This window comes from Bacillus rossius, chromosome 13, assembly GCF_032445375.1.
Source record: "Bacillus rossius redtenbacheri isolate Brsri chromosome 13, Brsri_v3, whole genome shotgun sequence".
In the NCBI taxonomy this organism is placed as follows: Eukaryota; Metazoa; Arthropoda; class Insecta; order Phasmatodea; family Bacillidae; genus Bacillus; species Bacillus rossius.
Genome location: NC_086340.1, coordinates 18050162 through 18076365, shown reverse-complemented (window position 1 = coordinate 18076365; position 26204 = coordinate 18050162). Strand labels below are relative to the sequence as shown.

The 26204-nt window shown below is 42.7% G+C and overlaps 1 protein-coding gene across 1 annotated transcript in view; it reads right to left on the bottom strand.

Moving 5' to 3' along the window:
• The window catches only part of LOC134538297 (uncharacterized), a 146253-nt gene that overhangs the window by 51063 nt on the left and 68986 nt on the right, over window positions 1-26204 (bottom strand). Inside the window, exon 3 of the mRNA XM_063379484.1 lies at window positions 3228-3368. Within this exon, the coding sequence (XP_063235554.1) occupies window positions 3228-3328 (101 nt within the window). The 5' untranslated portion in view covers window positions 3329-3368. The remainder of the gene's footprint in view (window positions 1-3227; window positions 3369-26204) is intronic.

Here is a 26204-nt window from a genome sequence, read left to right as displayed (position 1 = left end):
ATTCACAAATCCACATGCTAGTTTTAACCTTCCAAATAAAGATAGTGTTACTTACTAACTAAAAACTTATAAATTAAGTTTTTCGATTAAGATATTATAATACAGATTTAGATTATTCGCAATACTCATCTGAAGAATAATTTGTACCTGTTTATAAAAGAAAAAAAAACATTAGTTGTGAAATCAAACTTTTCAGTAAAGTTGGTTTCAGACATTCTAGAGATTTATTTAGTAAAACAACACGAGATTATAACTCTGAAACAATTCAAAACTATTTTTCACTTCTCTATAAATAACAGCTTACCGAATAGGAGTAGCTATGCAAGTGAGAAAGTAATCCGAAATTACAACTACCAATCACAGATTACAAACGTACCTACTATTTGCCCAATTTAAAAACTGCGTCTTTATACTTTTCGTGGGAAATTTACTATACGTACATGGTAGATGCCCTGCGCATTTTTAACAATTGTAGGAGATTATCATACCATGGGAAATACTGTTAACCAACGCGTGAGTTAATAACGTTCGAGACTTGTGCACTTTTATGACAGGTAACTTTATCAACTTTTTTTTTTGACAGCTTAATATTCTCCCCCCATTTCTGAGAAAATTACTAGTTAATGGTTGGCTAGCTCAGTTCTTTGGAAAACCATGTACTTTATTTTATTTAATGGGATAATTTAGGTGGGATGGCAGCTTAATGCCTCGCATGAATCTGTTAAACAAGCCACTCTTTCACGTGACAGAACATAGGTACGTCACCAAAAACCTTTTTTACGGCGTAGAACCGAGCAGCAAGAAGATGAGGGCTCTACAACAGTAGCATAGTTCCTATTAAAAACTCCACTACACAGACCACCTGTCAGTCAAATGTTTTTTTTTTTTTTTAATCTTTTAAGCCCACTTACGTGAAGGCATTTAACAAGGGGACCACCAAGTATGGTACAAAGGGATTTTAATAGGTCTTATATATGTTGTGGAGGGAAGCCCCCAGAGTACTACGCTAAAAGGGGTTTGTCCAATGCGCCTTAGTTTTCGCGAAAATGGTGGTTAAAGTTTTATACGAATGTTTTACGCCGGTACATTTTCCGTTGCGCCAGGCGAGCCAGCCTAGCCTAGTTGGTAAGGCTCTTGCCTAGCAACCGGCCGGTCAGGGTTCGCTTCCTGCTCATAGAAATTTTATTTTTTGATCATTTCATAATTTTATAATAATTCTTATTTTAACGCTAGCGACGATGTATTAAATTCGTACTAGAAGTGTATTAAAATCACATTGAATAGCATTAAATATAACAATGAGTGAATGATGTGTTATAGTTCATTACTTCCTGACCATTTATTTCCCCTTTAAAAGATTAGAAACCCATTAGGACTCGCCTACAGTAACTAAAGAATAAGAGCAAGTATTAAAAGAAAGGTTGGGAACGGCAAAATCAGGTAGCAAACGTTGCCTAAGTATGGTTGAAAAAAAATATATCACGCAAAAATAAAATATTTCTTGACTATTTATTTCAGCGTAAAAAATTATGCAATAATAAAAAAAAATAATTCTTACTACGGTAACGGTACGCATGCCATAATAATTACCGTATACCATAACTATGGCGAGTGTACCATGATGACACGCATACCATAAAAGTGGTACGTCTAACAACCCTGTGACCGCAGGAATGCAAACGCTCCCCGAAGATACGTCACAGCGTCACGGCCCGAGGTCGAGCAGCATCTCAGCAAGGAAGGAAAAAAAAAGGGGGGGGGGACGAGGTCGCGGGGTCAACACCCGGCGCGCACCACGGTCATCAACGCAGACTAACGACGACAGATTCTTGTCTTCTGCGCGCTGTTGAGTTGATCGCCGCACAGAGGGGTATTTGATCCAAAAAACACGGACGAAATTATTTTTGAATTATTATGTTTTCCTCTTCCTTGAGTATAAGTCAGAAAGGTGTGTGGATTCATAGCGGCGATGATCTCACAACCTGTCATGCATATTTGTAATAAAAAAACAAAAAACAAAGTTCAGTAATTCTTTTTGCTATTGAGCTGAACTGGTTTTGCGTACTTCCACTAACAGGAATTAATGTTTCATTTTATTTCCAATTGCTTGAAAAAGTTGAGAAAAAACGTTACTTTTATAATAAGAATATTACCTATTAAACAGACACTGAAATTAATCAGTTTAATTTACAGGGCAATTTTTTTGCAAAATAATATACATTTTTTTTTTTTTGCAAATAAGACGAAAATATCAGTCTCAGGAATATTCTCAACACTTTTCAACGCAAATATCACCAAGAGTTCGTGAATTCACGGATTTACTTTTAACACGGACATAAACTAATCTGCTTGGTGTATAACAAAAAAACCTCCAAAAGTAATTTGGCCCTCAGAAAACCAAGTTAGTCGTAAACAACACTGGAAAGCAAGCGCCGGACAAGCACCAAAGCTGGAACTGCTTTCACGAGGATTCGAACCCACTCTCACGAAACTTAATCGATTACCGCCCCGTTTCAGACAGTAATATATTTGCAACACACATAGTGCGGGTTCGCGCCGATTGATAAATTAGACTGAATTCACAAATGACCCCTCACAAACTTATTGCATTTTACCACAATTATAACCTACATTCCATGCATCATTGATAGGCAATACGGGTCCGTGGCTTGATGCCCGGTAGAGCATCCGGAAACACAGCCCATCAGCACTATGACACAACACTAAGACGGTGTTGCCTTGAATCAGCAACTGGTCTGAGCGGCAGACAGCTGAGGCCATGGTGGAGAAGAAACGTTACCTGAGGCCATGGTGGAGAAAACACGTTACCTGAGGCTGGGGTTGAAAAGGTATGATTCCTTAGGCTGAGGTGGAGAAGCCATATTTACCGAGGTTGGGTTGGAGAAGGCACATTTACCCGAGGTGGACACGAGGCTCAGTTGGAGAAGGCAAAGTTACCACTGGCTGAGGTGGAGAAGGCACAGTTGCCCGAGGCTGATGTGGAGAAGGCACTGTTACCAGAGGCTGATGTGGAGAAGGCACTGTTACCAGAGGCTGATGTGGAGAAGGCACTGTTACCAGAGGCTGATGTGGAGAAGGCACTGTTACCAGAGGTTGAGATGGAGAAGGCACTGTTGCCAGAGGCTGATGTGGAGAAGGCACTGTTGCCAGAGGCTGATCTGGAGAAGGCACAGTCACCCTTGGCTGAGGCGGAGAAGGCACGTTACCTGAGGCCATGGTGGAGGTGAGTGGCAGGCTGCAGTTGTCGCACCGGAGCATGTCCGCACGCGGCCGCGCTCTGGTACGGATGGCGAGGGTGTCTGGACATGGCGCAGGTTCATCGCGCCGTGGGTCCACTCTCCGCCGACCTGCGAGACAAACACCGCGGTTCAGTATCGCTTATCTTATCTCTTCGTCGGCGGCAAGGTTAACACAGAAGGAAAACACAACACAGACGAGGCACGCTGGGTAAGGAACCATTACAACTTTTATAACTGCTTCTTGGCGTTTGGACTGTGACCCCATACAAGGAAACGATGAGATGCTCGCCGGTTCTGCCAAGGGCGATTTATATTTGAAAACCAGGTGTTAGGGCATAGTATTTATACAGGCCATTCACAGCCGAGCTGCGATACGTCCATCTGCGTGGCCATGATTAGATAATGGTGACTTTGATTTGGTGACCAATTCACAATTGTATCGCCTCTCCTCGCTATGTTTGTGGACCAATCAACCACCAGCTAGCAGTAGAAAGGCAGTATCATATCGACCCACTCAAAAGAAGGTGAGAAAGTAAGAAATGAGCAAACAGAAAAACATATGAGGCTACAGTATACATAGTGCTGTGAATTTTAGCCCGACTGCAAATTAGTCCCCGAAATTCCTGGGTTTCTTACTAATCAGGGTGAGTCTGCTGAATAGAAGCTCAGTTTATCCTTCAGTTGTTTATAATCAGCAAACATTTTCTACCAATATGGCGACTTAAATAACCACCAAAGCCCGATATCAGCAGCCTACAGTGGCGTAGCCAGGATTTGTGTATTATGGGGGTGTTAGGAAGCATGCCGCCCCTCCCCCCCCCCCCCGTATTACAGCGGGGGTCCGGGGGTCCTCCCCCGGGAAAATTTGGATTTTAAGGTGTAAAATAGTGCTATTTTAGCAGTTTTCGGTACTTAAATTTAAATATTGTAATGGTAAAATTTTTATTAATTTTAATATGAAATTTTTTTGAGTGATGAATAAGAAATTAATTAATGATTTGTTGCTAGGGGGTGGGGGGGGTTTGAACCCCTAAAACCCTCCCCTGGCTACGCCCCTGGCAGCCTAGCATTTGCCTGGAGTGATTTCAGAAACTACGTTAAACTCAACCATAATATTTTGACCTACTTTTCAACCTGTGTCCTCTGCAATGAGATCAAGTACCCGTGGTGCTCTCTTGAGTCAGTGCCACAATAAAACTAAAATAAGAGACCCTAGTCCTGAATGGTGATTCCATAGAGGATGTGGATGGCTTCACTTACTTTGGGCAGTGTATTTGCCAAGGATGGAGGAGCCACATAGTATGTCTCGCAACACGTTTAAAATTTTGTCTTATTCAATGGAGTGTGTAAGAATAACAGAATAGCTATTAGAACTCTTCCAAAGTAATGTCAAGTCAGTTCTATTATATGGGTCTGAGATTTGGAAAGTTGCTAAAGTAATTACCTCTTTGTTAACCTCTGACTACAAAAGATTCTCAACATCTATTGGTCGGAAGTAATCTCCAATCATGAGCTATAGAGAAGAATGGGAGAAAGAGCGAGATGGCCATGTAGATAAAGCGGCGGAAATGGATGGGCATACATTGAGGAAAAGAAATGGAGCCATTGAGAGAGTCACTGGATTGTAACCTGTAAAAGGAGGAGAGGGAGAGAGAAAAAAACTCGGCGAACATCTGTACATATGGAAGAAATGGAAGAAGGCAAGACCTGGAGAGAGGTGAAGAGGTTGGCTGAAAACAATACTAGATGGGGACAACAGGAATTGAGTCAAGTCAAGAGACCATAGCATTGTATTAAAAAAAAAAAAAAATAGTGTAGACTTCCTATTACTGGGAATAGTATTTATCGCGGTAAAATTTGCATGGTTCGTTGGTTTTCATATGATTTTGTTTATGCCTGCACTTTTTATACCTTACAATGGCTACTGAGTAAATAACATACGAGAGTGGGAGTAGGTATTTTTTCTGATCCTGAAGTCCCAACAGTACATCAGTTCGCCAAGAGGAGCGCTGGTATCGCTGAACAGAGAGGCAAGTAGCTAGCAGACGACACACGATCCAGAGAGCAGCTGGCGCGCCTCCTACCGCCGTCATTTGTTGCCAGCTATCCTGCCAGTATGTCAGAGTTGAAGATTGAAAACAAAATGATTTACAAGTGTTATTTCAAAGTAATAACGAAATAAAATACGATCATCAAACATTCAAATTGATACTCCCTTCAGTCATAGCTTGGTCTAATGAAAGAACCCCGCGCATTTTTTCCGGCTGCTAATTTAATTTGCATGCCTGCTAAGTTGGCAACACTGCTGAATTTTTCACTCTCCCGGTCCACAGTCACGTGGCACTAAACGGCACGCACCTCTGGCCCTTGCATGTTAATCACATCAACCCTCTCCTCCTCCCCTCCACCCCGTTCCCGAAACCCTCCCGCCACAACTCACAGATCCGACAAGAAACACTTTCTCGTTAACGACCCGCGCTGTTTGAAGTCGCCGACACGGCCATGGGCCTCCACAACCAAACTGGTTAGCTGGTCCTCCTCCCCCCCCCCCTCACCAAACCAAAAGAAAATAAGAAAGAAAAATATTCTACTCTCGCATCCCATTCGTGCGGTACAGTCTGTTCGCCTGGTCTGCTAGTACGAGGATCGCGCGCGGAAACGGATGCCAACACAGACGTTGCAAATGTGCAATTCGGTTCAAAGAACTTCTGCCAATTTCTCGAAAATTGTTGTTCGCAGGTTCAATTACCTCCGCAGACCTCATAAGTACTCGAGCAAACGTCCCCTGCTCATCGGCCGCTCATCTGAAAGGGTGTGTCTCAACTGGGACATTACTTCGGTCGAGAGTTTATTTTTGAAATGGACAATAGACCTTCTCAACTGTCTGTAGGCCACTATAGGGAGTAGAGACACAGACATTTCGCGGATTCTTTTTTGGTTGCAAGGTAGACAACATGTGCGCCTCTGCATTTCTTTGATGATTTGGATCACAATTGTTTGGACACTTGCCTCTACGACTGTGGTCCAATCAACCACCGGCCATCAGTAAAGCGGCCCTATCACATCCCACTCCAAAGAAGGGGAGCTTCTGCACTAAGAAAACAGCCAATATAGAAGCAAGTGCGGTTATAGTATATATAGGACACCAAGTGAATCCGCGAAATTTGAGGACATGTACTTATCGCGAAATGAAATCGTCAGTTTTTGTTGTCTCTGCTAGGTACTTGACGAACATTCGTAGTTTCAGTAACCTCTAGGATAGAATCCACGATCCTCTAGGTATTCGGGGAAATTACACAAGCTCATTGGCTACTGACTCGTGAACCAGTTCACCAGGATGCTTGTGATCTGAGACTTCTTTTTTTGAGGGTGATTCATTGGCTCAGAGTCCTTCAGACAAAACTGTGGTCCAATCACTGAAGTTAAACGTATTTGGGTTCTAGCCTATCGCGGAACTAAACAGATTATTTTTCCGCTCTCTATCTGAATATAATTGGTATAGACCTGCAAAATTAGCATTACATCTAGTACTAAGATGAACTACACACACTTGTACTTAAGTCGGTGTGTTAAGCCATTTGCTGCTGTCATATTTTACCTTAGGACCGGAGTATATGAATTTGAATTTTGTAATGTTGATAGGCCTACTGGTTTATTTTCTTTTTAGGCGTGGCAGAACTAACAATGGTCCAATGAGAACGCAGTTCAAGTGTATAGTAACACGCATTACAGCCCCTTTCCAAATTTTAAGGCGATTTTCGCATGTCTTCAATGATGGACACGCTCTGGAAGTGATAAGATCACTTCTCGATATTTTTCCCACCGCTAAATATCGCAGAACAGTGTCATAGTTTGGTTTATAAAGGCACAGAAATTCCACGTATCCTTAAAGACACGGAAATGTCACAGGATCATTTGCTGACAGGCTAAAATTTACAGTTCTACGTATACTTTTATATTGGCTGGTTTCTCAATGTAGAACCTCCCCGTTTTTTGGAGTGGGTCGATAAGATTAAACCACTCTACTGCTGGCTGGTAGTCGTCTGACCCACAGTCGTAGAGGGAAGTGGCGATACGATTGTGAACCTATCACCAAAGCAGTGCTAAGTTATATATGTTGGCAGTCTAACTGGTAACCAAACGAATCTGCGGAATTTATCATCACATGGAACCACGGACCCTCCTCAGCCATGAAAGATGCTGAGTTTCGAAAAACGATCCCTTCCACCTCTTGACGAATTCTGTTTCTATCATCAGCCCCTAACCTGTGTTAATTCCGACGAGCACCGAAAAAAAAGAAGACAGAATAGCTGAATAATGGGCCCGCCTCGTCAGGGGCGTATATGTGTTAGCGAAGGAGATTATAAGCGCGACGCTCGCTGGAGTTTCTAGCGCGGTGTCGCCTCTAAGCGCAAGACTGAACTGGCGCGTAGTTTTCTCGTTGTGCATACGACAACACTGTGAGATGTGAGCGGTAACAATAACGTTTTATGGCGGATAGATGAAGATAAATGAGTAAAGCAGAGCCCTTGGGTGCTGACGAACAAACACCACTCGGATATCTTTTTTTGAAGCTGTGCGTGCGCACCAGGGTATTCGGAACCGTAACCGATTTTCAGAACCGGGGATTTCGGTACTAGTCTTCAACGGAACCGAGCATTCCCGGTACTTTCTGTACAAGGTTTTTTTTTATTTATTAATGGTGCAGCAGTCGATGATTGAAATAGTAATAATTAGTTTTGGACGATTAAACAAATTTTAGTGGCCAAAAGTAAAAATATAAACATTTGTGTTACAATTTTTTGTATTGCAAAAAAAGGATCTACTAACGTGAACAAATAACTCTATTATCAGTCTTACTCTCAATATTTAACTTTGAAAAGAAAACTCTTCGACAAATAATCGTTTTAACACATGAAAATTAGAATAAAATTTCTTCTTTTCATAATAAACTAAAATAAAAATGGTCTTAGCGCGCAATTAAAAAAAAAAAAGAAATTTTATGTTGTCGATGTTGAGTCCTGAAAGTACCGAAAGAACCGGGAATCGATTTTGAATTCCCCGCTTCTTTTACTAGATCAAAGGGACCGGGATTTCCCCTACAGCCAGGGACGTCGGACAGGGGGGGGGGGGGGGGCAGCAGGGGCGAGTCGCTCCCGTGCTGTTATGCATGGGGGGGCGACAGTAGCATTTCGCCCCCTGCTTTTCCCAGAATAAATATTTGGTCCTAGTAGTATTTTTCTGAACCAGATATTTTAATCCATATTTAATTTTAATACATACTACGTCATCAAATTTGGTTCGGAAACTCATTAAATAGCACAATTTTGCATCTAAAATTTCAAATTTTTCCGGACCCCCCCGCTCTACTACTGAGGTAAGTGTGATACATATTTTCGCCCCCTCCCCCCCCCCCCCACTCATGAAAACGTTCCGACGTCCCTGCCTACAGCACAGAGTACGTGCGCCCAGGGTAATGACTGTGCCCGAACTTGGCATCGAACCTCCGGAACCTCAGCTGGAGAACCAGGCAGCGGAACCCTCCAGTTCTGATTCTACAAAATTTAGGTTCTTGCTGGTTCAGCTGCGGGATGCTGGCACCAATCCCTGGATTACGTGCTCGTCGCGGGCAGAGCTTGGCCACGCCCCCTCCGGGCCGGGCCGTGGGCGGCGGGGAAACACAACCCGTAATTAGCGATAAGTCGCCGAGATACGGCGGGAAGCTGAAACGCTCTTTAGCGCCGGGCGGAGAAAGTGAGCGAGAGAGAAGAGACCAAGCCGACCAGGTAGAGGCGGTGAGGAGGGGGAGGTTCCAATAATGACGGATTAATGGCTCGGATAAGGAATCCGGGAGAAGATGGTATTTCGTACCTCGGTGCGCGGAGTCGCTGTTGCCTTTCTTCCTCGCTTTTTATTCCTTTTTTTTTTACATCGTCTACAGCTTAGCTTGCAGTACACCTGTTTTCCCCGGCTTGTTACCATTAAAAAACTTATTTTGTAGCCCATCTTTTAATTTTTTTTTAAATTTAACTAAGTCGCAATTTTGAAGGCCATATACTAATCAGTAGAGACCTGAAAAATTCGCGGGTTCATTTCGTGTTATGCTAAAATTCAAATAATCATACCTTAGTGCTGCTTCAGTCTTTGGTTCACTGTTAATCTGGAGGACTGAGAGCCAATTAGAGACCCTCACTCATAGAAGTGTCGAATCACAGGCCACCCAGTCGAGACGTCTCACAAGTCAGCAGCCAATGAACAGTTGGCATTTGCCCGAGTGTGTAGAGGATATTGGAGTCTATCCTGGAGGTCATTGAACCCGCGAATTTTTCCGGTCTCTACTAATCAGAAATCTCAGGCGGTAAAAAAACTATGCGGAATAAAAATGAAACAAAAATGTGCAAACAAAGAATTGTTAAAACGTAACTATTGTATTTAAACATGGCTAAGAAGCTTTACTGGTGAAAGCAGGTGAAATGTAATCCGTGGAGAGCATTCACCGGCAATGGGTTTCCGCAAACAAGGGACGAGGAGCGATTCTCACAAAGAATGGTTAAAAAAAATTAAATTTATTATGATTTTTCATTTTGTTAATTGTTGCTATTATATGGGTAGGGGCTGGAAAACTTCACGGTTTCAATGACCTCTAGGACTGACTCCAGGATCCTCTATCCTTACAACAACCTTTTGGCTACTGACTCGTGACACCTGTTAAACTGGGATAGGCTATCATTGATACGAAACGTCTTTCGTTGGGTTATTTGTTGACTCAAGAGTCCTTGGGACAAACAAGTAGTACAATAACTAGAGACAGGTAAATTTCATGGATACATTTCGCGATAGCCTTAGGATCCAAAAACTAGAATCGTTCACCTTAATGCTGCTTCTATTATTGAGCCATAGTTTAACTGAAGGACTCTGAGCCAATCAAAAACTCTCAAAAAAATAAATATTCAATCAAAAGCCTTCCAGTTTACGGGTGTCACGAGTGATTAGCCAATGAGCAGGTGTAATTAGCTCGAGTACACAGAGGATTGTGGAATATATCCTAGAGATCATTATTCCAGTTCTTAACAATAACCGAAGCATAGGGGCATGTAATCTGAGAGCTCGTTAGACTGCAATAACGTATATCCGCGCCAACAGATTCCTCGATGTGATTGGCGGAAGTCTGCAAGATGAGCCATTGCCGCCTCTGACCAGGCCAATCAGGGCGAGCTTGCCTCCGCACAAAAATGGCTGCAATTCGCGTGCCGGCAGTAGACATGCACTCAACCAATCACGAAACACGGACGATGCAACCATTTTTTAAAACGAAAACAGCAATGTTTTCGCGAAAAATTATATGCCAGTAGTATATGAATGGGGCTCCGAGGACAGGCTTCCAGGCTGTGGTGCTGTGTGTCCTTTCCGCCATCTTGGATTGTGACGTCACGGCGGCCATCTTAAACGAGCGTAACGGGACACAGCGTAACGGGACATAACATAACGGGACAAGTAGATCACGGCGGCCATCTTGGATCCGCCATCTTGGATCCGCCATTTTGGATGACGTCATTTTGTTTTCTCGAACATTCCGACATTTTGTTTTCCGCCATATTGGATGATGACGTCACCGTCGCAATTTTGGTTACGGCCGCCATCTTTAACTTTTTTATTTATTATCCGATTTTAATGAAATTTTTTAAAAAAATTATAAAAAAATTTAAATAATATAAATTTAATAAAATATTTATAAAAAACAAACATTATCGACACGGAGCTCGGAGTCCTCGGTTCGAACCCGACGGGTGCAAAAAAATTAAAAATGGCGACCGATCCTTCCCCCCACGGTGGGTGCTGGAATACTGACCCCCACCACTTTTTTCAAAGCATATAGATCGTCATCTAGTATGACGTCATGTCCGCCATCTTGTCTTTGATGCTGGAAGCCATCATCATTGTATCGGCAGCGAGAGTGCGCTCACGCCATGTTAGTTTAGTTCTTATCCGATAGAGTGCAGTAATCATTTATTACTGTGACACCCGCCATCTTTAAATCTGGCCGCCATCTTGAAAATCCGTAATTATTTAGCTAGAAATTCGGGAAAAGTTCCAAAATTCATTAAATAAATCACTCATTAATTTACATATTGATTCGATCGATTCACGTCCTCGGTTCGATACCTGATCGATGCAATAATGTTTAATTTTATGAAAAAATAATAATTTCAATAAACCATGTTAAACTTTCGTAAAGAGACTTTAAATCCTCTACTACCATCATCCTATCAGACGTCAAGACTACCATATTGGAAATTCGTAATTTTAATGCTAGAGATTCGGGAAAAAGTTCAAAATTCATTAAATAAATTTGTAATCAATATACTGATTGATTGGATCGACTAAGGTCCGTGGTTCGATCCCTTGTCGATACAAAACAACATTAATATTTTAAAAAAGTACCACTAAAGTGTAAGGTTTGAGAAAATAAAAAACACCGCAAGTTCTTTTAAAAAAACTTTTATTTCATACATACTACACTACTACAAGAACAAAAAAAAAACACTGACAAATTACTAAAGTTTTGTGGATTTCTCGATTCAAACAGTCTTCTTATTGTACGGACTAAGCCTTTTACATGACTTTAAATGTCTATACGATCCGTTCATCACCACAGCCAGAGACGGACTGAAGTTCATATCACTTATATAGTCTCATTAGACGGTACAACACATGAGTCAAAACAATAACCATGTTCATTATACGTCTCGGAGCATTTTTTATAATGACGATGTAAGCTATCGAGACGTGAAATTAGTTTATTACATTTTATACACTGAAATTGTATTCTTTGAACATTATTAGAACAACCGCTCCTTTCATGTCTGCGCGCATTTGAAGTTCTAGTAAATGATGCGTCACAATATTTGCACTGATGCGATGCACGCTCTTCATGAATTGAAGTCTGGAATGCAGATGGTGAAACTTCAGCTGATGGTGGAACAGCACATATCGAAGTCTCCTCCAGCGTTGTCAGAGGCGTTGCCAACGGGATCTGCTCCAACATCGTCGGCGCCGACGTCATGGTTCTCGTAGTCGATGGTACATCCTCCATCGAGTACGACGTTAAAGTCGGTAAAGATGCCATCGAAGTCTCAAGAACAGGCAATTACGCGACTTATACACCAGAAGAAACAAACTAGGTGATCCGTACACCGTCAACGGCAGTAACAAACTAAGCGTCCTGCTGTATAGGACTCGTTTATATACATTAACCGGTTTGAATAATACGCTAGTCAAATCAAGAACAATTTACTAAAATACTAGAGTCAAAACAACATTAAAAAATAGAAGCACCATCAACAAAAAAGGAAGCACATTTGGAAGCACCTTCAAAAAAGGAAAAACAATAGGAAGCACCGACTACGAAAAAACAGCACATTTGGAAGCAACGACAACGAAAAGGCAGCACATTTGGAAGCACCGTCATCGAAAAGGCAGCACATTTGGAAGCACCGACTATCAAAAGGCAGCACATTTGTAAGCACCGACTACGAACAGACAGCACATTTGGAAGCACCGACTACGAAAAGGCAGCACATTTGGAAGCACCGACAACGAAAAGGCAGCACATTTGACAGCACCAACAACGAAAAGGCAGCACATTTGGAAGCACCGACTACGAAAAGGCAGCACATTTGACAGCACCGACAACGAAAAGGCAGCACATTTGGAAGCACCGACTACGAAAAGGCAGCACATTTGGAAGCACCGACAACGAAAAGGCAGCACATTTGGAAGCACCGACTACGAAAAGGCAGCACATTTGGCAGCACCGACAACGAAAAGTCAGCACATTTGGAAGCACCGACTACGAAAAGTCAGCACATTTGGAAGCACCGACTACGAAAAGGCAGCACATTTGGAAGCACCGACTACGAAAAGGCAGCACATTTGGCAGCACCGACAACGAAAAGGCAGCACATTTGGAAGCACCGACTACGAAAAGGCAGCACATTCTTAAGCACAGACTACGAAAAGGCAGCACATTTGGAAGCACCGACAACGAAAAGGCAGCACATTTGGAAGCACCGAAAACGAAAAGGCAGCACATTTGTTAGCACCGACAACGAAAAGGCAGCACATTTGGAAGCACCGACAACGAAAAGGCAGCTCATTTTGGATGCACTATCATAAAGGCAGCACATTTTGGAAGCACCATCGAATAAGGAAGCACATTTGGAAGCTCCATCAACAAAAAAAAAAAAACAAAAAAAAAAAAGGCAAAAGGATGCAAAATTTACGAGATCTAAGTCTTAGTTAGAAATCAGAATACAAGAAATAAAAACATTAAATTCTTATAATTTAAATTATTTATTTTATTTCTTTACATTATACAAATGCAAGTAAAACAAGCCATTATTGTATGTAGCCAGCTTCCCTCAGTTCCTTGAGTATGAAGGATATTTCTTTGATGCACGAATAGTTTCCTGCACAAAGCGAACCATGTAGAAGTCTTAACCGGTCAACCAATATGTTTGGATCTTTCCATGATGTGTAATCATTCTCTTCTATCACCATCTTCCTTGCACCTTTATAATAAATATTATGGTCTCTGGTGTCTTCCGTTTTACCACCAACCTCAGGGTAACTTTCATGTTTGAGACGGTGATCATCACAAGCTTGATCAGATTTATTTAATATATCACGTCGTTTCCATCGTTTCGGTCTCAGGACACCGCCACATTCTTCGATCTTGGCAGCTTTAGGTGCTTCATCATAGGCTATGTCTTTGTCAGCAGCCTCAGAGTCACTGTAACAATCACCGTAGAAGGAATCGTCTTCACCCAATTTACCATAATAATTCGATGTTGATGATGTTGAAGTGTCTTCATCGTCTTCATGCTTCCTTTTTAGGAGTCCATCATTTTTACAAAGTAGGAAAGAACTACTTGAATTCGGCTGGAATATATTCTCACTTTTCACGTTAAGGATTCTTCCATTGTCTTCATTCTTCCGTAAATCATCATCCTCCTTCAATTTTAGTTCTTTGTCGAGATCGGAAGAGCCAAGAAAATTATTATCGTAATGCAGATCACTCTTCCTTAGGCTAGTAGATTCATCGTTGTCCTCTAGCTTGTACGCAGGCTTGGCGCTACAAGTTCTGCCATGTCTTTTTAGGCTCTCTCTCCGCGTAAACGACTTGCTACATCGAACACAACTTATCATATTGCGCAGTGGATTTTTAACACAGTCATTCTTCTCGTGTTGTCTTTTATTCTTTCTCAAGATAAACTCTTTACTGCAAAACTTACACCTATGTTCTTTCGATACAGCGTCAGATCCCAAATCGGAATTCATATTAGTTACTGAGACTAATGTCAGATGCAAACTAAGAGTTTTAAATTAGATATATTACTTAAATATAATTTTTTAATTATTTCATCAGCGATAATTAATATATCTCATGCAAAAGTACTTTATGCATGTAGTTCTGCTTTTCAACAACAGATGTCGACACATGTTGCTTGCAGGTAAATAATATTTAGTTCTTTTATGCGGGATGCCTGATGCTCACTAACGATCGCAAAAGAAGGATGGCTTCGATAGACTCCAAGGAAAAGGAAGTTCGTCTTGCATGTTGGTGCTCCACAGATGTCTCATGGCGTAATATTAATTTGACTGAGTAATGATATTTGTCAATTCCACCTGATAAAAAAAAATTGCAAGTTTTGATTTAGTAGCAGAAATTATCGAATTAAATGTAACTCCAATTAAAATGACATGTCTCATTAGACAAAAAAAAAATCCATGCAGAGAGCGGTTCCTCAGAATAGTCAGAAACACTTGAAGAAACCACAGGAATGATTGCAAGAACACGGGAAAAACCATCAAAATATTGACATTAATAATCAGGAGCACACGGAGAAAACCATCATAATATTGGCAAGAATAATCAGGAGCACACGGAGAAAACCATCATAATATTGACCAGATTAATCAGAAGTACTCGGAGAAAACCACCACATGTTTTCCTTGATATCATAAAATTACAGGAAAAAATATTTAAAAATAAAAATAAATTTAAAAAAAAAATAAAAAAATGCATAAACAGTTTCTGATAGCTTGTAAACTTATCATTGTTGAGCAAAGATAGAGTTCTTGTACAAGCCAGAAATTTATGCATTTTTTTATTTTTTTTTTTAAATTTATTTTTATTTTTAAATATTTTTTCCTGTAATTTTATGATATCAAGGAAAACATGTGGTGGTTTTCTCCGAGTACTTCTGATTAATCTGGTCAATATTATGATGGTTTTCTCCGTGTGCTCCTGATTATTCTTGCCAATATTATGATGGTTTTCTCCGTGTGCTCCTGATTATTAATGTCAATATTTTGATGGTTTTTCCCGTGTTCTTGCAATCATTCCTGTGGTTTCTTCAAGTGTTTCTGACTATTCTGAGGAACCGCTCTCTGCATGGATTTTTTTTTTGTCTAATGAGACATGTCATTTTAATTGGAGTTACATTTAATTCGATAATTTCTGCTACTAAATCAAAACTTGCAATTTTTTTTTATCAGGTGGAATTGACAAATATCATTACTCAGTCAAATTAATATTACGCCATGAGACATCTGTGGAGCACCAACATGCAAGACGAACTTCCTTTTCCTTGGAGTCTATCGAAGCCATCCTTCTTTTGCGATCGTTAGTGAGCATCAGGCATCCCGCATAAAAGAACTAAATATTATTTACCTGCAAGCAACATGTGTCGACATCTGTTGTTGAAAAGCAGAACTACATGCATAAAGTACTTTTGCATGAGATATATTAATTATCGCTGATGAAATAATTAAAAAATTATATTTAAGTAATATATCTAATTTAAAACTCTTAGTTTGCATCTGACATTAGTCTCAGTAACTAATATGAATTCCGATTTGGGATCTGACGCTGTATCGAAAGAACATAGGTGTAAGTTTTGCAGTAAAGAGTTTATCTTGAGAAAGAATAAAAGACAACACGAGAAGAATGACTGTGTTAAAAATCCACTGCGCAATATGATAAGTTGTGTTCGATGTAGCAAGTCGTTTACGCGGAGAGAGAGCCTAAAAAGACATGGCAGAACTTGTAGCGCCAAGCCTGCGTACAAGCTAGAGGACAACGATGAATCTACTAGCCTAAGGAAGAGTGATCTGTATTACGATAATAATTTTCTTGGCTCTTCCGATCTCGACAAAGAACTAAAATTGAAGGAGGATGATGATTTACGGAAGAATGAAGACAATGGAAGAATCCTTAACGTGAAAAGTGAGAATATATTCCAGCCGAATTCAAGTAGTTCTTTCCTACTTTGTAAAAATGATGGACTCCTAAAAAGGAAGCATGAAGACGATGAAGACACTTCAACATCATCAACATCGAATTATTATGGTAAATTGGGTGAAGACGATTCCTTCTACGGTGATTGTTACAGTGACTCTGAGGCTGCTGACAAAGACATAGCCTATGATGAAGCACCTAAAGCTGCCAAGATCGAAGAATGTGGCGGTGTCCTGAGACCGAAACGATGGAAACGACGTGATATATTAAATAAATCTGATCAAGCTTGTGATGATCACCGTCTCAAACATGAAAGTTACCCTGAGGTTGGTGGTAAAACGGAAGACACCAGAGACCATAATATTTATTATAAAGGTGCAAGGAAGATGGTGATAGAAGAGAATGATTACACATCATGGAAAGATCCAAACATATTGGTTGACCGGTTAAGACTTCTACATGGTTCGCTTTGTGCAGGAAACTATTCGTGCATCAAAGAAATATCCTTCATACTCAAGGAACTGAGGGAAGCTGGCTACATACAATAATGGCTTGTTTTACTTGCATTTGTATAATGTAAAGAAATAAAATAAATAATTTAAATTATAAGAATTTAATGTTTTTATTTCTTGTATTCTGATTTCTAACTAAGACTTAGATCTCGTAAATTTTGCATCCTTTTGCCTTTTTTTTTTTTTTTTTTTTTTTTGTTGATGGAGCTTCCAAATGTGCTTCCTTATTCGATGGTGCTTCCAAAATGTGCTGCCTTTATGATAGTGCATCCAAAATGAGCTGCCTTTTCGTTGTCGGTGCTTCCAAATGTGCTGCCTTTTCGTAGTCGGTGCTTCCAAATGTGCTGCCTTTTCGTTGTCGGTGCTTCCAAATGTGCTGCCTTTTCGTAGTCGGTGCTTCCAAATGTGCTGCCTTTTCGTTGTCGGTGCTGTCAAATGTGCTGCCTTTTCGTAGTCGGTGCTTCCAAATGTGCTGCCTTTTCGTTGTTGGTGCTGTCAAATGTGCTGCCTTTTCGTTGTCGGTGCTTCCAAATGTGCTGCCTTTTCGTAGTTGGTGCTTCCAAATGTGCTGCCTTTTCGTTGTCGGTGCTGTCAAATGTGCTGCCTTTTCGTAGTCGGTGCTTCCAAATGTGCTGCCTTTTCGTTGTCGGTGCTGTCAAATGTGCTGTCTGTTCGTAGTCGGTGCTTACAAATGTGCTGCCTTTTGATAGTCGGTGCTTCCAAATGTGCTGCCTTTTCGATGACGGTGCTTCCAAATGTGCTGCCTTTTCGTTGTCGTTGCTTCCAAATGTGCTGTTTTTTCGTAGTCGGTGCTTCCTATTGTTTTTCCTTTTTTGAAGGTGCTTCCAAATGTGCTTCCTTTTTTGTTGATGGTGCTTCTATTTTTTAATGTTGTTTTGACTCTAGTATTTTAGTAAATTGTTCTTGATTTGACTAGCGTATTATTCAAACCGGTTAATGTATATAAACGAGTCCTATACAGCAGGACGCTTAGTTTGTTACTGCCGTTGACGGTGTACGGATCACCTAGTTTGTTTCTTCTGGTGTATAAGTCGCGTAATTGCCTGTTCTTGAGACTTCGATGGCATCTTTACCGACTTTAACGTCGTACTCGATGGAGGATGTACCATCGACTACGAGAACCATGACGTCGGCGCCGACGATGTTGGAGCAGATCCCGTTGGCAACGCCTCTGACAACGCTGGAGGAGACTTCGATATGTGCTGTTCCACCATCAGCTGAAGTTTCACCATCTGCATTCCAGACTTCAATTCATGAAGAGCGTGCATCGCATCAGTGCAAATATTGTGACGCATCATTTACTAGAACTTCAAATGCGCGCAGACATGAAAGGAGCGGTTGTTCTAATAATGTTCAAAGAATACAATTTCAGTGTATAAAATGTAATAAACTAATTTCACGTCTCGATAGCTTACATCGTCATTATAAAAAATGCTCCGAGACGTATAATGAACATGGTTATTGTTTCGACTCATGTGTTGTACCATCTAATGAGACTATATAAGTGATATGAACTTCAGTCCGTCTCTGGCTGTGGTGATGAACGGATCGTATAGACATTTAAAGTCATGTAAAAGGCTTAGTCCGTACAATAAGAAGACTGTTTGAATCGAGAGATCCACAAAACTTTAGTAATTTGTCAGTGTTTTTTTTTTGTTCTTGTAGTAGTGTAGTATGTATGAAATAAAAGTTTTTTTAAAAGAACTTGCGGTGTTTTTTATTTTCTCAAACCTTACACTTTAGTGGTACTTTTTAAAAATATTAACGTTGTTTTGTATCGACAAGGGATCGAACCACGGACCTTAGTCGATCCAATCAATCAGTATATTGATTACAAATTTATTTAATGAATTTTGAACTTTTTCCCGAATCTCTAGCATTAAAATTACGAATTTCCAATATGGTAGTCTTGACGTCTGATAGGATGATGGTAGTAGAGGATTTAAAGTCTCTTTACGAAAGTTTAACATGGTTTATTGAAATTATTATTTTTTCATAAAATTAAACATTATTGCATCGATCAGGTATCGAACCGAGGACGTGAATTGATCGAATCAATATGTAAATTAATGAGTGATTTATTTAATGAATTTTGGAACTTTTCCCGAATTTCTAGCTAAATAATTACGGATTTTCAAGATGGCGGCCAGATTTAAAGATGGCGGGTGTCACAGTAATAAATGATTACTGCACTCTATCGGATAAGAACTAAACTAACATGGCGTGAGCGCACTCTCGCTGCCGATACAATGATGATGGCTTCCAGCATCAAAGACAAGATGGCGGACATGACGTCATACTAGATGACGATCTATATGCTTTGAAAAAAGTGGTGGGGGTCAGTATTCCAGCACCCACCGTGGGGGGAAGGATCGGTCGCCATTTTTAATTTTTTTGCACCCGTCGGGTTCGAACCGAGGACTCCGAGCTCCGTGTCGATAATGTTTGTTTTTTATAAATATTTTATTAAATTTATATTATTTAAATTTTTTTATAATTTTTTTAAAAAATTTCATTAAAATCGGATAATAAATAAAAAAGTTAAAGATGGCGGCCGTAACCAAAATTGCGACGGTGACGTCATCATCCAATATGGCGGAAAACAAAATGTCGGAATGTTCGAGAAAACAAAATGACGTCATCCAAAATGGCGGATCCAAGATGGCGGATCCAAGATGGCCGCCGTGATCTACTTGTCCCGTTATGTTATGTCCCGTTACGCTGTGTCCCGTTACGCTGTGTCCCGTTACGCTCGTTTAAGATGGCCGCCGTGACGTCACAATCCAAGATGGCGGAAAGGACACACAGCACCACAGCCTGGAAGCCTGTCCTCGGAGCCCCATTCATATACTACTTATGCCCCTACTGAAGCACCGAAAAAGTTGAACGCAATTGGATTCCAAACTTTCGCGAAAAGAAACCGCGAATCTTCCCGGTCACTCTGTGTGTCTCCATGGAACCTCCCATTCTTTGAAAAAGGTGTAACTAAGAGGGGAGGGGGGGTGTTTACCCTCCTCCTCTTCTGCTGTTTTGAGCTATTTTTTTCCCTAATCTAACTAAACCTTAAGTGTATTTGTTTGGGAGGGGTCTGGGTCATGGAAGACTCTAGGTGCGTCCAAGGCCGAATCCTTTACGCCTATAATCATGCTGGGTCTTCAGCCGTGCAGAAATGTTAGCCAACATCGGGTGCTTTGTTCGGGGGATTGGCCAGCCTTGGCAGCAATCGATGCCTATCTCAAACTCCACAGACTACAACTAGTTAGGCTCCTTTCACACGGGAGACTTGTCTGCCGGCGACTTGTCGCCCGGCGACAGCAGTTACATACGCAGCATTGGTGGTGTTCACACGGTAGACTGTCGCCACCGTGTCGCCGGGAGACAGGATATCAGTCGCCGGGTACCTGCTGTCGCCGGGAGACTGAAGACTCGCGAGCGACTGCATGGGCGTTCAGTAGCATTGTTGCTGTCACACGGGAGACTTGTCTGCCGGCGACAGCAGTTACATACGCAGCATTGGTAGTGTTCACACGGTAGACTGTCGCCACCGTGTCACCGGGAGACAGGATATCAGTCGCCGGGTACCTGCTGTCGCCGAGAGACTGAAGACTCGCGAGCGACTGCATGGGCGTTCAGTAGCATTGTTGCTGTCACACGGGAGACTTGTCTGCCGGCGACAGCAGTTACATACGCAGCATTGGTAGTGTTCACACGGTAGACTGTCGCCACCGTGTCACCGGGAGACAGGATATCAGTCGCCGGGTACCTGCTGTCGCCGGGAGACTGAAGACTCGCGAGCGACTGCATGGGTGTTCAGTAGCATTGTTGCTGTCACACGGTAGACTTGTCTGCCGGCGACAGCAGTTACATACGCAGCATTGGTGGTGTTCACACGGTAGACTGTCGCCACCGTGTCGCCGGGAGACAGGATATCAGTCGCCGGGTACCTGCTGTCGCCGAGAGACTGAAGACTCGCGAGCGACTGCATGGGCGTTCAGTAGCATTGTTGCTGTCACACGGGAGACTTGTCTGCCGGCGACAGCAGTTACATACGCAGCATTGGTGGTGTTCACACGGTAGACTGTCGCCACCGTGTCACCGGGAGACAGGATATCAGTCGCCGGGTACCTGCTGTCGCCGAGAGACTTAAGACTCGCGAGCGACTGCATGGGCGTTCAGTAGCATTGTTGCTGTCACACGGGAGACTTGTCTGCCGGCGACTTGTCGCCCGGCGACAGCAGTTACATACGCAGCATTGGTGGTGTTCACACGGTAGACTGTCGCCACCGTGTCACCGGGAGACAGGATATCAGTCGCCGGGTACCTGCTGTCGCCGAGAGACTGAAGACTCGCGAGCGACTGCATGGGCGTTCAGTAGCATTGTTGCTGTCACACGGTAGACTTGTCTGCCGGCGACAGCAGTTACATACGCAGCATTGGTGGTGTTCACACGGTAGACTGTCGCCACCGTGTCGCCGGGAGACAGGATATCAGTCGCCGGGTACCTGCTGTCGCCGAGAGACTGAAGACTCGCGAGCGACTGCATGGGCGTTCAGTAGCATTGTTGCTGTCACACGGGAGACTTGTCTGCCGGCGACAGCAGTTACATACGCAGCATTGGTGGTGTTCACACGGTAGACTGTCGCCACCGTGTCACCGGGAGACAGGATATCAGTCGCCGGGTACCTGCTGTCGCCGAGAGACTGAAGACTCGCGAGCGACTGCATGGGCGTTCAGTAGCATTGTTGCTGTCACACGGGAGACTTGTCTGCCGGCGACTTGTCGCCCGGCGACAGCAGTTACATACGCAGCATTGGTGGTGTTCACACGGTAGACTGTCGCCACCGTGTCACCGGGAGACAGGATATCAGTCGCCGGGTACCTGCTGTCGCCGAGAGACTGAAGACTCGCGAGCGACTGCATGGGCGTTCAGTAGCATTGTTGCTGTCACACGGGAGACTTGTCTGCCGGCGACAGCAGTTACATACGCAGCATTGGTGGTGTTCACACGGTAGACTGTCGCCACCGTGTCGCCGGGAGACAGGATATCAGTCGCCGGGTACCTGCTGTCGCCGAGAGACTGAAGACTCGCGAGCGACTGCATGGGCGTTCAGTAGCATTGTTGCTGTCACACGGGAGACTTGTCTGCCGGCGACAGCAGTTACATACGCAGCATTGGTGGTGTTCACACGGTAGACTGTCGCCACCGTGTCGCCGGGAGACAGGATATCAGTCGCCGGGTACCTGCTGTCGCCGAGAGACTGAAGACTCGCGAGCGACTGCATGGGCGTTCAGTAGCATTGTTGCTGTCACACGGGAGACTTGTCTGCGATGGCGTCCGGTGAAGTGCTTTTTGATACTGAGAAGTTTATTTAAGAAATTCGGCAACGTCCCACATTATGGGACATTTCATCAGCAGATTAACATAAAAAACAACAATATTAGCCAATCTATTCGACCTAGATACCTAAGAATAGATAAGAGTCCAGATAAGTAGTTTTACTTATTGCGTTATGCATGAACAATTTCGGCCAATTTATTGATATTGTATTATATTTTGATTGACTAATTAGCAATAAAAACACGCAAATGTATATACAGCGATTATCCTTTAAGCTGTATCCTGCCTCTAATATTGTACTAAATTCGCCTGTGATATATCTGGCGACTTGTCTGCCACTAGTTTTCCGTAGTCTCCAGTGACTACAGTCGCCGGGCGACAAGTCGTCGGCAGACAAGTCTCCCGTGTGGAAGGAGCCTAAGAGTCGGGCCCTGGGCTCATTGACGCGGGCATCAAGCAGGCAGTTGACGAAGGCTGCGCGGGACGAGAACGCCTCGCGGCAGAGAGAGGGCGCGGCTGAAGGCCTTACAAGGCCAGGGATGCCGGCCTGCCTGGCGCGATGACTCAGCGCCGGGCGACTAGACCAGCAGTCCCCTAGGACCCCTCTGGTCGGCGAGTTCCGTCTGACCTTTGAATATATATACTGTATAGAAGTCGCGAGTGGATAGGATTTACTCTACGTTTTTCAGAAGCGTATGAGGAGCAGCTTGGGAACTTCACCGCTGCAGAGCGCTGCCGTGACGCCCTGTTATCGTCTTAGCTTGTTATTTGCACGTTAGAGCGCAGCACTGTCGCCCGCTGTCATTCCCCCGCACCATCCCACCCAACATTCACTGCAGCTCAAGGTCGTTCAACGGGAGTTTGTGCGTCACAAAACTGTAGGGATGAGTGGTGGGGTAGAGGGTGGGTGGAGGACAACGCATTTTTGAGGGAGGGTGGGGAAGGGGTGTTTGAAGAGTTCGACACTTGTCCGCTAGGGACCACCACAAGTCGATGCCCTAGAGATGGTGGCGATTGCGGCGGTGAATTAACCAACTACCTCAACCCGTATTAGAAATTTTAACCTGGGCTGGCGACTTCTATACAGTATATATATTCAAAGGTCTGGCGAAGTGAGCACAAGAAACATGCGGCCGACTCTCTGGCCGTTTATTGATTCCAATAGCATTCCATCACTTGACGTAAGCTTTTGGACATACGCCATTGCTATGTACATGTATGTCTATAGTCAGTGGCGTAGCTAAGGTGACTGGCGCCCCTGGCCAGACTTGAAAATGGCGCCCCCTCTTGGATTAAAACAGGGGGGGGGGGGGGGGGTGAACGTTCAGTAACCGCGAAACCGTCGCAGCAGCGCCCCCCCCCCCCCCCCCCATGCTCCGGCGCCCCTGGCGGGGGCCATCCCTGCCACCCGCCTGCTACGCCACTGGATGTAGAAGAAAACTACAAAAAACACAAATCAGTGGTGTTTATATCCTGACAACAGCAATTTTTTTGCTCAATTTGTGTTTTTGTCATCTGTGTTTTTCGTAGTTTTCTTCTACAGACATACATGTGCATAGCAATGGCGTATGTCCAAAAGCTTACATCAAGTCATGCACTCCCATTGCACAAATCTTTCAAAGATAACATTCCATCACACCAGAATATCTCCAGGAATATTTTTGGTTACAGGACATTTAACACTTTTACAGTTGTATACTTTTACAAGGACAATCCTCGGAAACTCAGTTGCCAGCGACATAACTTGTAAAATTGCAAGACAGAGCTTCGTACCATTTGCAATTTTACCTAGCCCCTGCCTTGCACCTTTTAAACGTGATATCGTTGACAACTGAGCTTGAAAAGGATTTTCCTTGTAAAAAGTACGAATTTTTTTACAGATGAGGTTCACAATGCCTTTGACACTTTCTTCTACCCACTCAAAAGAAAGGGGAGGTTCTACATAAGAAATCAGCCAATAGGAAAGCATGTGTGTTTAGAGTACACATGGAAATGTGAATTTCAGCCTGACACAGCGAAATTTCATTGTCTCTACACAATAAATCAACAAACGCGGTATCGAATCACAGGCATACTACTTGATAGGTTTCACATGACAGCAGACAATGGGTATGTGTAGAGACCGGAAAAATTCGCGAGTTCATTTCGCGATAGGCTAAAATACAAATAGTTATACCTCAATGCAGCCTCTGTTATTGGCTCACAACTCACCTAGATGACTCTGGGCCAATGAAAAACACCCGACCAAAGCTTTATCGAATCACAAGCTGCTACGTTGGGACGTCTCACAAGACAGCAGCCAATGAGTGGGTCACATTTGACTGAGTGTAAGTAGAACTATGGAGTTCATCCTACAGGTCATTGAACCCGCGAATTTTTCCGGTCCCTAGGCATGTGGCATTCGCCCGAGTTCATAGATAACTGTGGAGTCTATCCTAGAGGTCAATGAACCCGCGAATTTTTTTGTCCCCAAGTAGGTGGAAACTTTGGTGGCCAAGGGAAATGCGCCACTTATACGTAGAGACCAGAATAATTGCAAGCCACCCCTATCTACCTTAAAGACATGAATGCGGGAGCACAAATAATATGGAAAAAAAAATTTCGACTATGTAGTCTAAACCGTTTATTATCACCTTGATAATTGGTTTCAAACACTTCAGAGTTGATGAAATTATAACAGTTTCATACGATGGTCCCGATTAATAACGACAATATTGTGAATAAGTATTTAGAACCCATAATTATATTTATACATCACATTATTTGATCCACCTACCGTGAAAAGACGCCCAAAATTCGCGTTACCACTTAAAAACTAAATGAGACACTTAGTAATGTCCTCGATAAAACGAGCAGCGAAATAACGCGTGTCTAATTAGTTACGTGAAAAAAAACTATGTTTGAATGAATACAGACGGTGGATGAAGAAGTAATGAAACAATTAAGTGAAAGGCAATAAGACTGAATATGCTGTACAAACATGTGATTTCAGCGGAGTACTTTTTTATTAATAAAAAAAACAGCGCGATAACGTTGAGTCCGCGGCCCCGTCTGCGAAGAAGGCAGATATCAAGTTGCGCGCACGGTATTTTCCGTACTGGTTTCTTTCTTTCTTTCTTTCTTCCGGCCGTAAGTACAAGCTGGTCGCTGACAGGACAGATAAACTATCCGGTAATTACTGCTAACCACATGGTCCACCGATTCATGCATACACATCTATGGGTACAACACTTTTATTTCTCGCTCACTCTCCATCACATCCTCCCTTCTCTCTCTCTCTATTTCTCTCTTTTTCTCTCTCTTTCTCTCTCTCTCTCGTGGGACAGGTCTGAGCCATGATGGAAAGAAGGGAGGTGGGGTGTCGTGCAAGTCGCTCGGCGTGACGTCACAACTGCAGTTGATTGCGAGGGAGCGTAATTCAGGGTGCTGCTTGTTTAACCTTGTTAGGTTGCTTGCGAGCTCACTGAACGATGTCGATTCGTGCTCTAAGCGACTGCATTCAAGCTTAAGGCTTACAAAAACAGTAGTTATGTTGCGCGTAAAATAAAATACAATACAAATTTAACACACAAAACTGTAAGAAAATATCGATTCTTTTTTTTTTTTTACAATTATTTATCCGGTTGAAAACCACAACAAAATAATTATAAATGTGTGTGTTTTAAGATTACAATAGTTTTTTTTCAAACAATTCATACTTTTAATCAAATTTCCTGGTTTGTGGTTTTTAATAGTATGTAACTGTGATGCGAAGTGTTTCAACAGTGCCT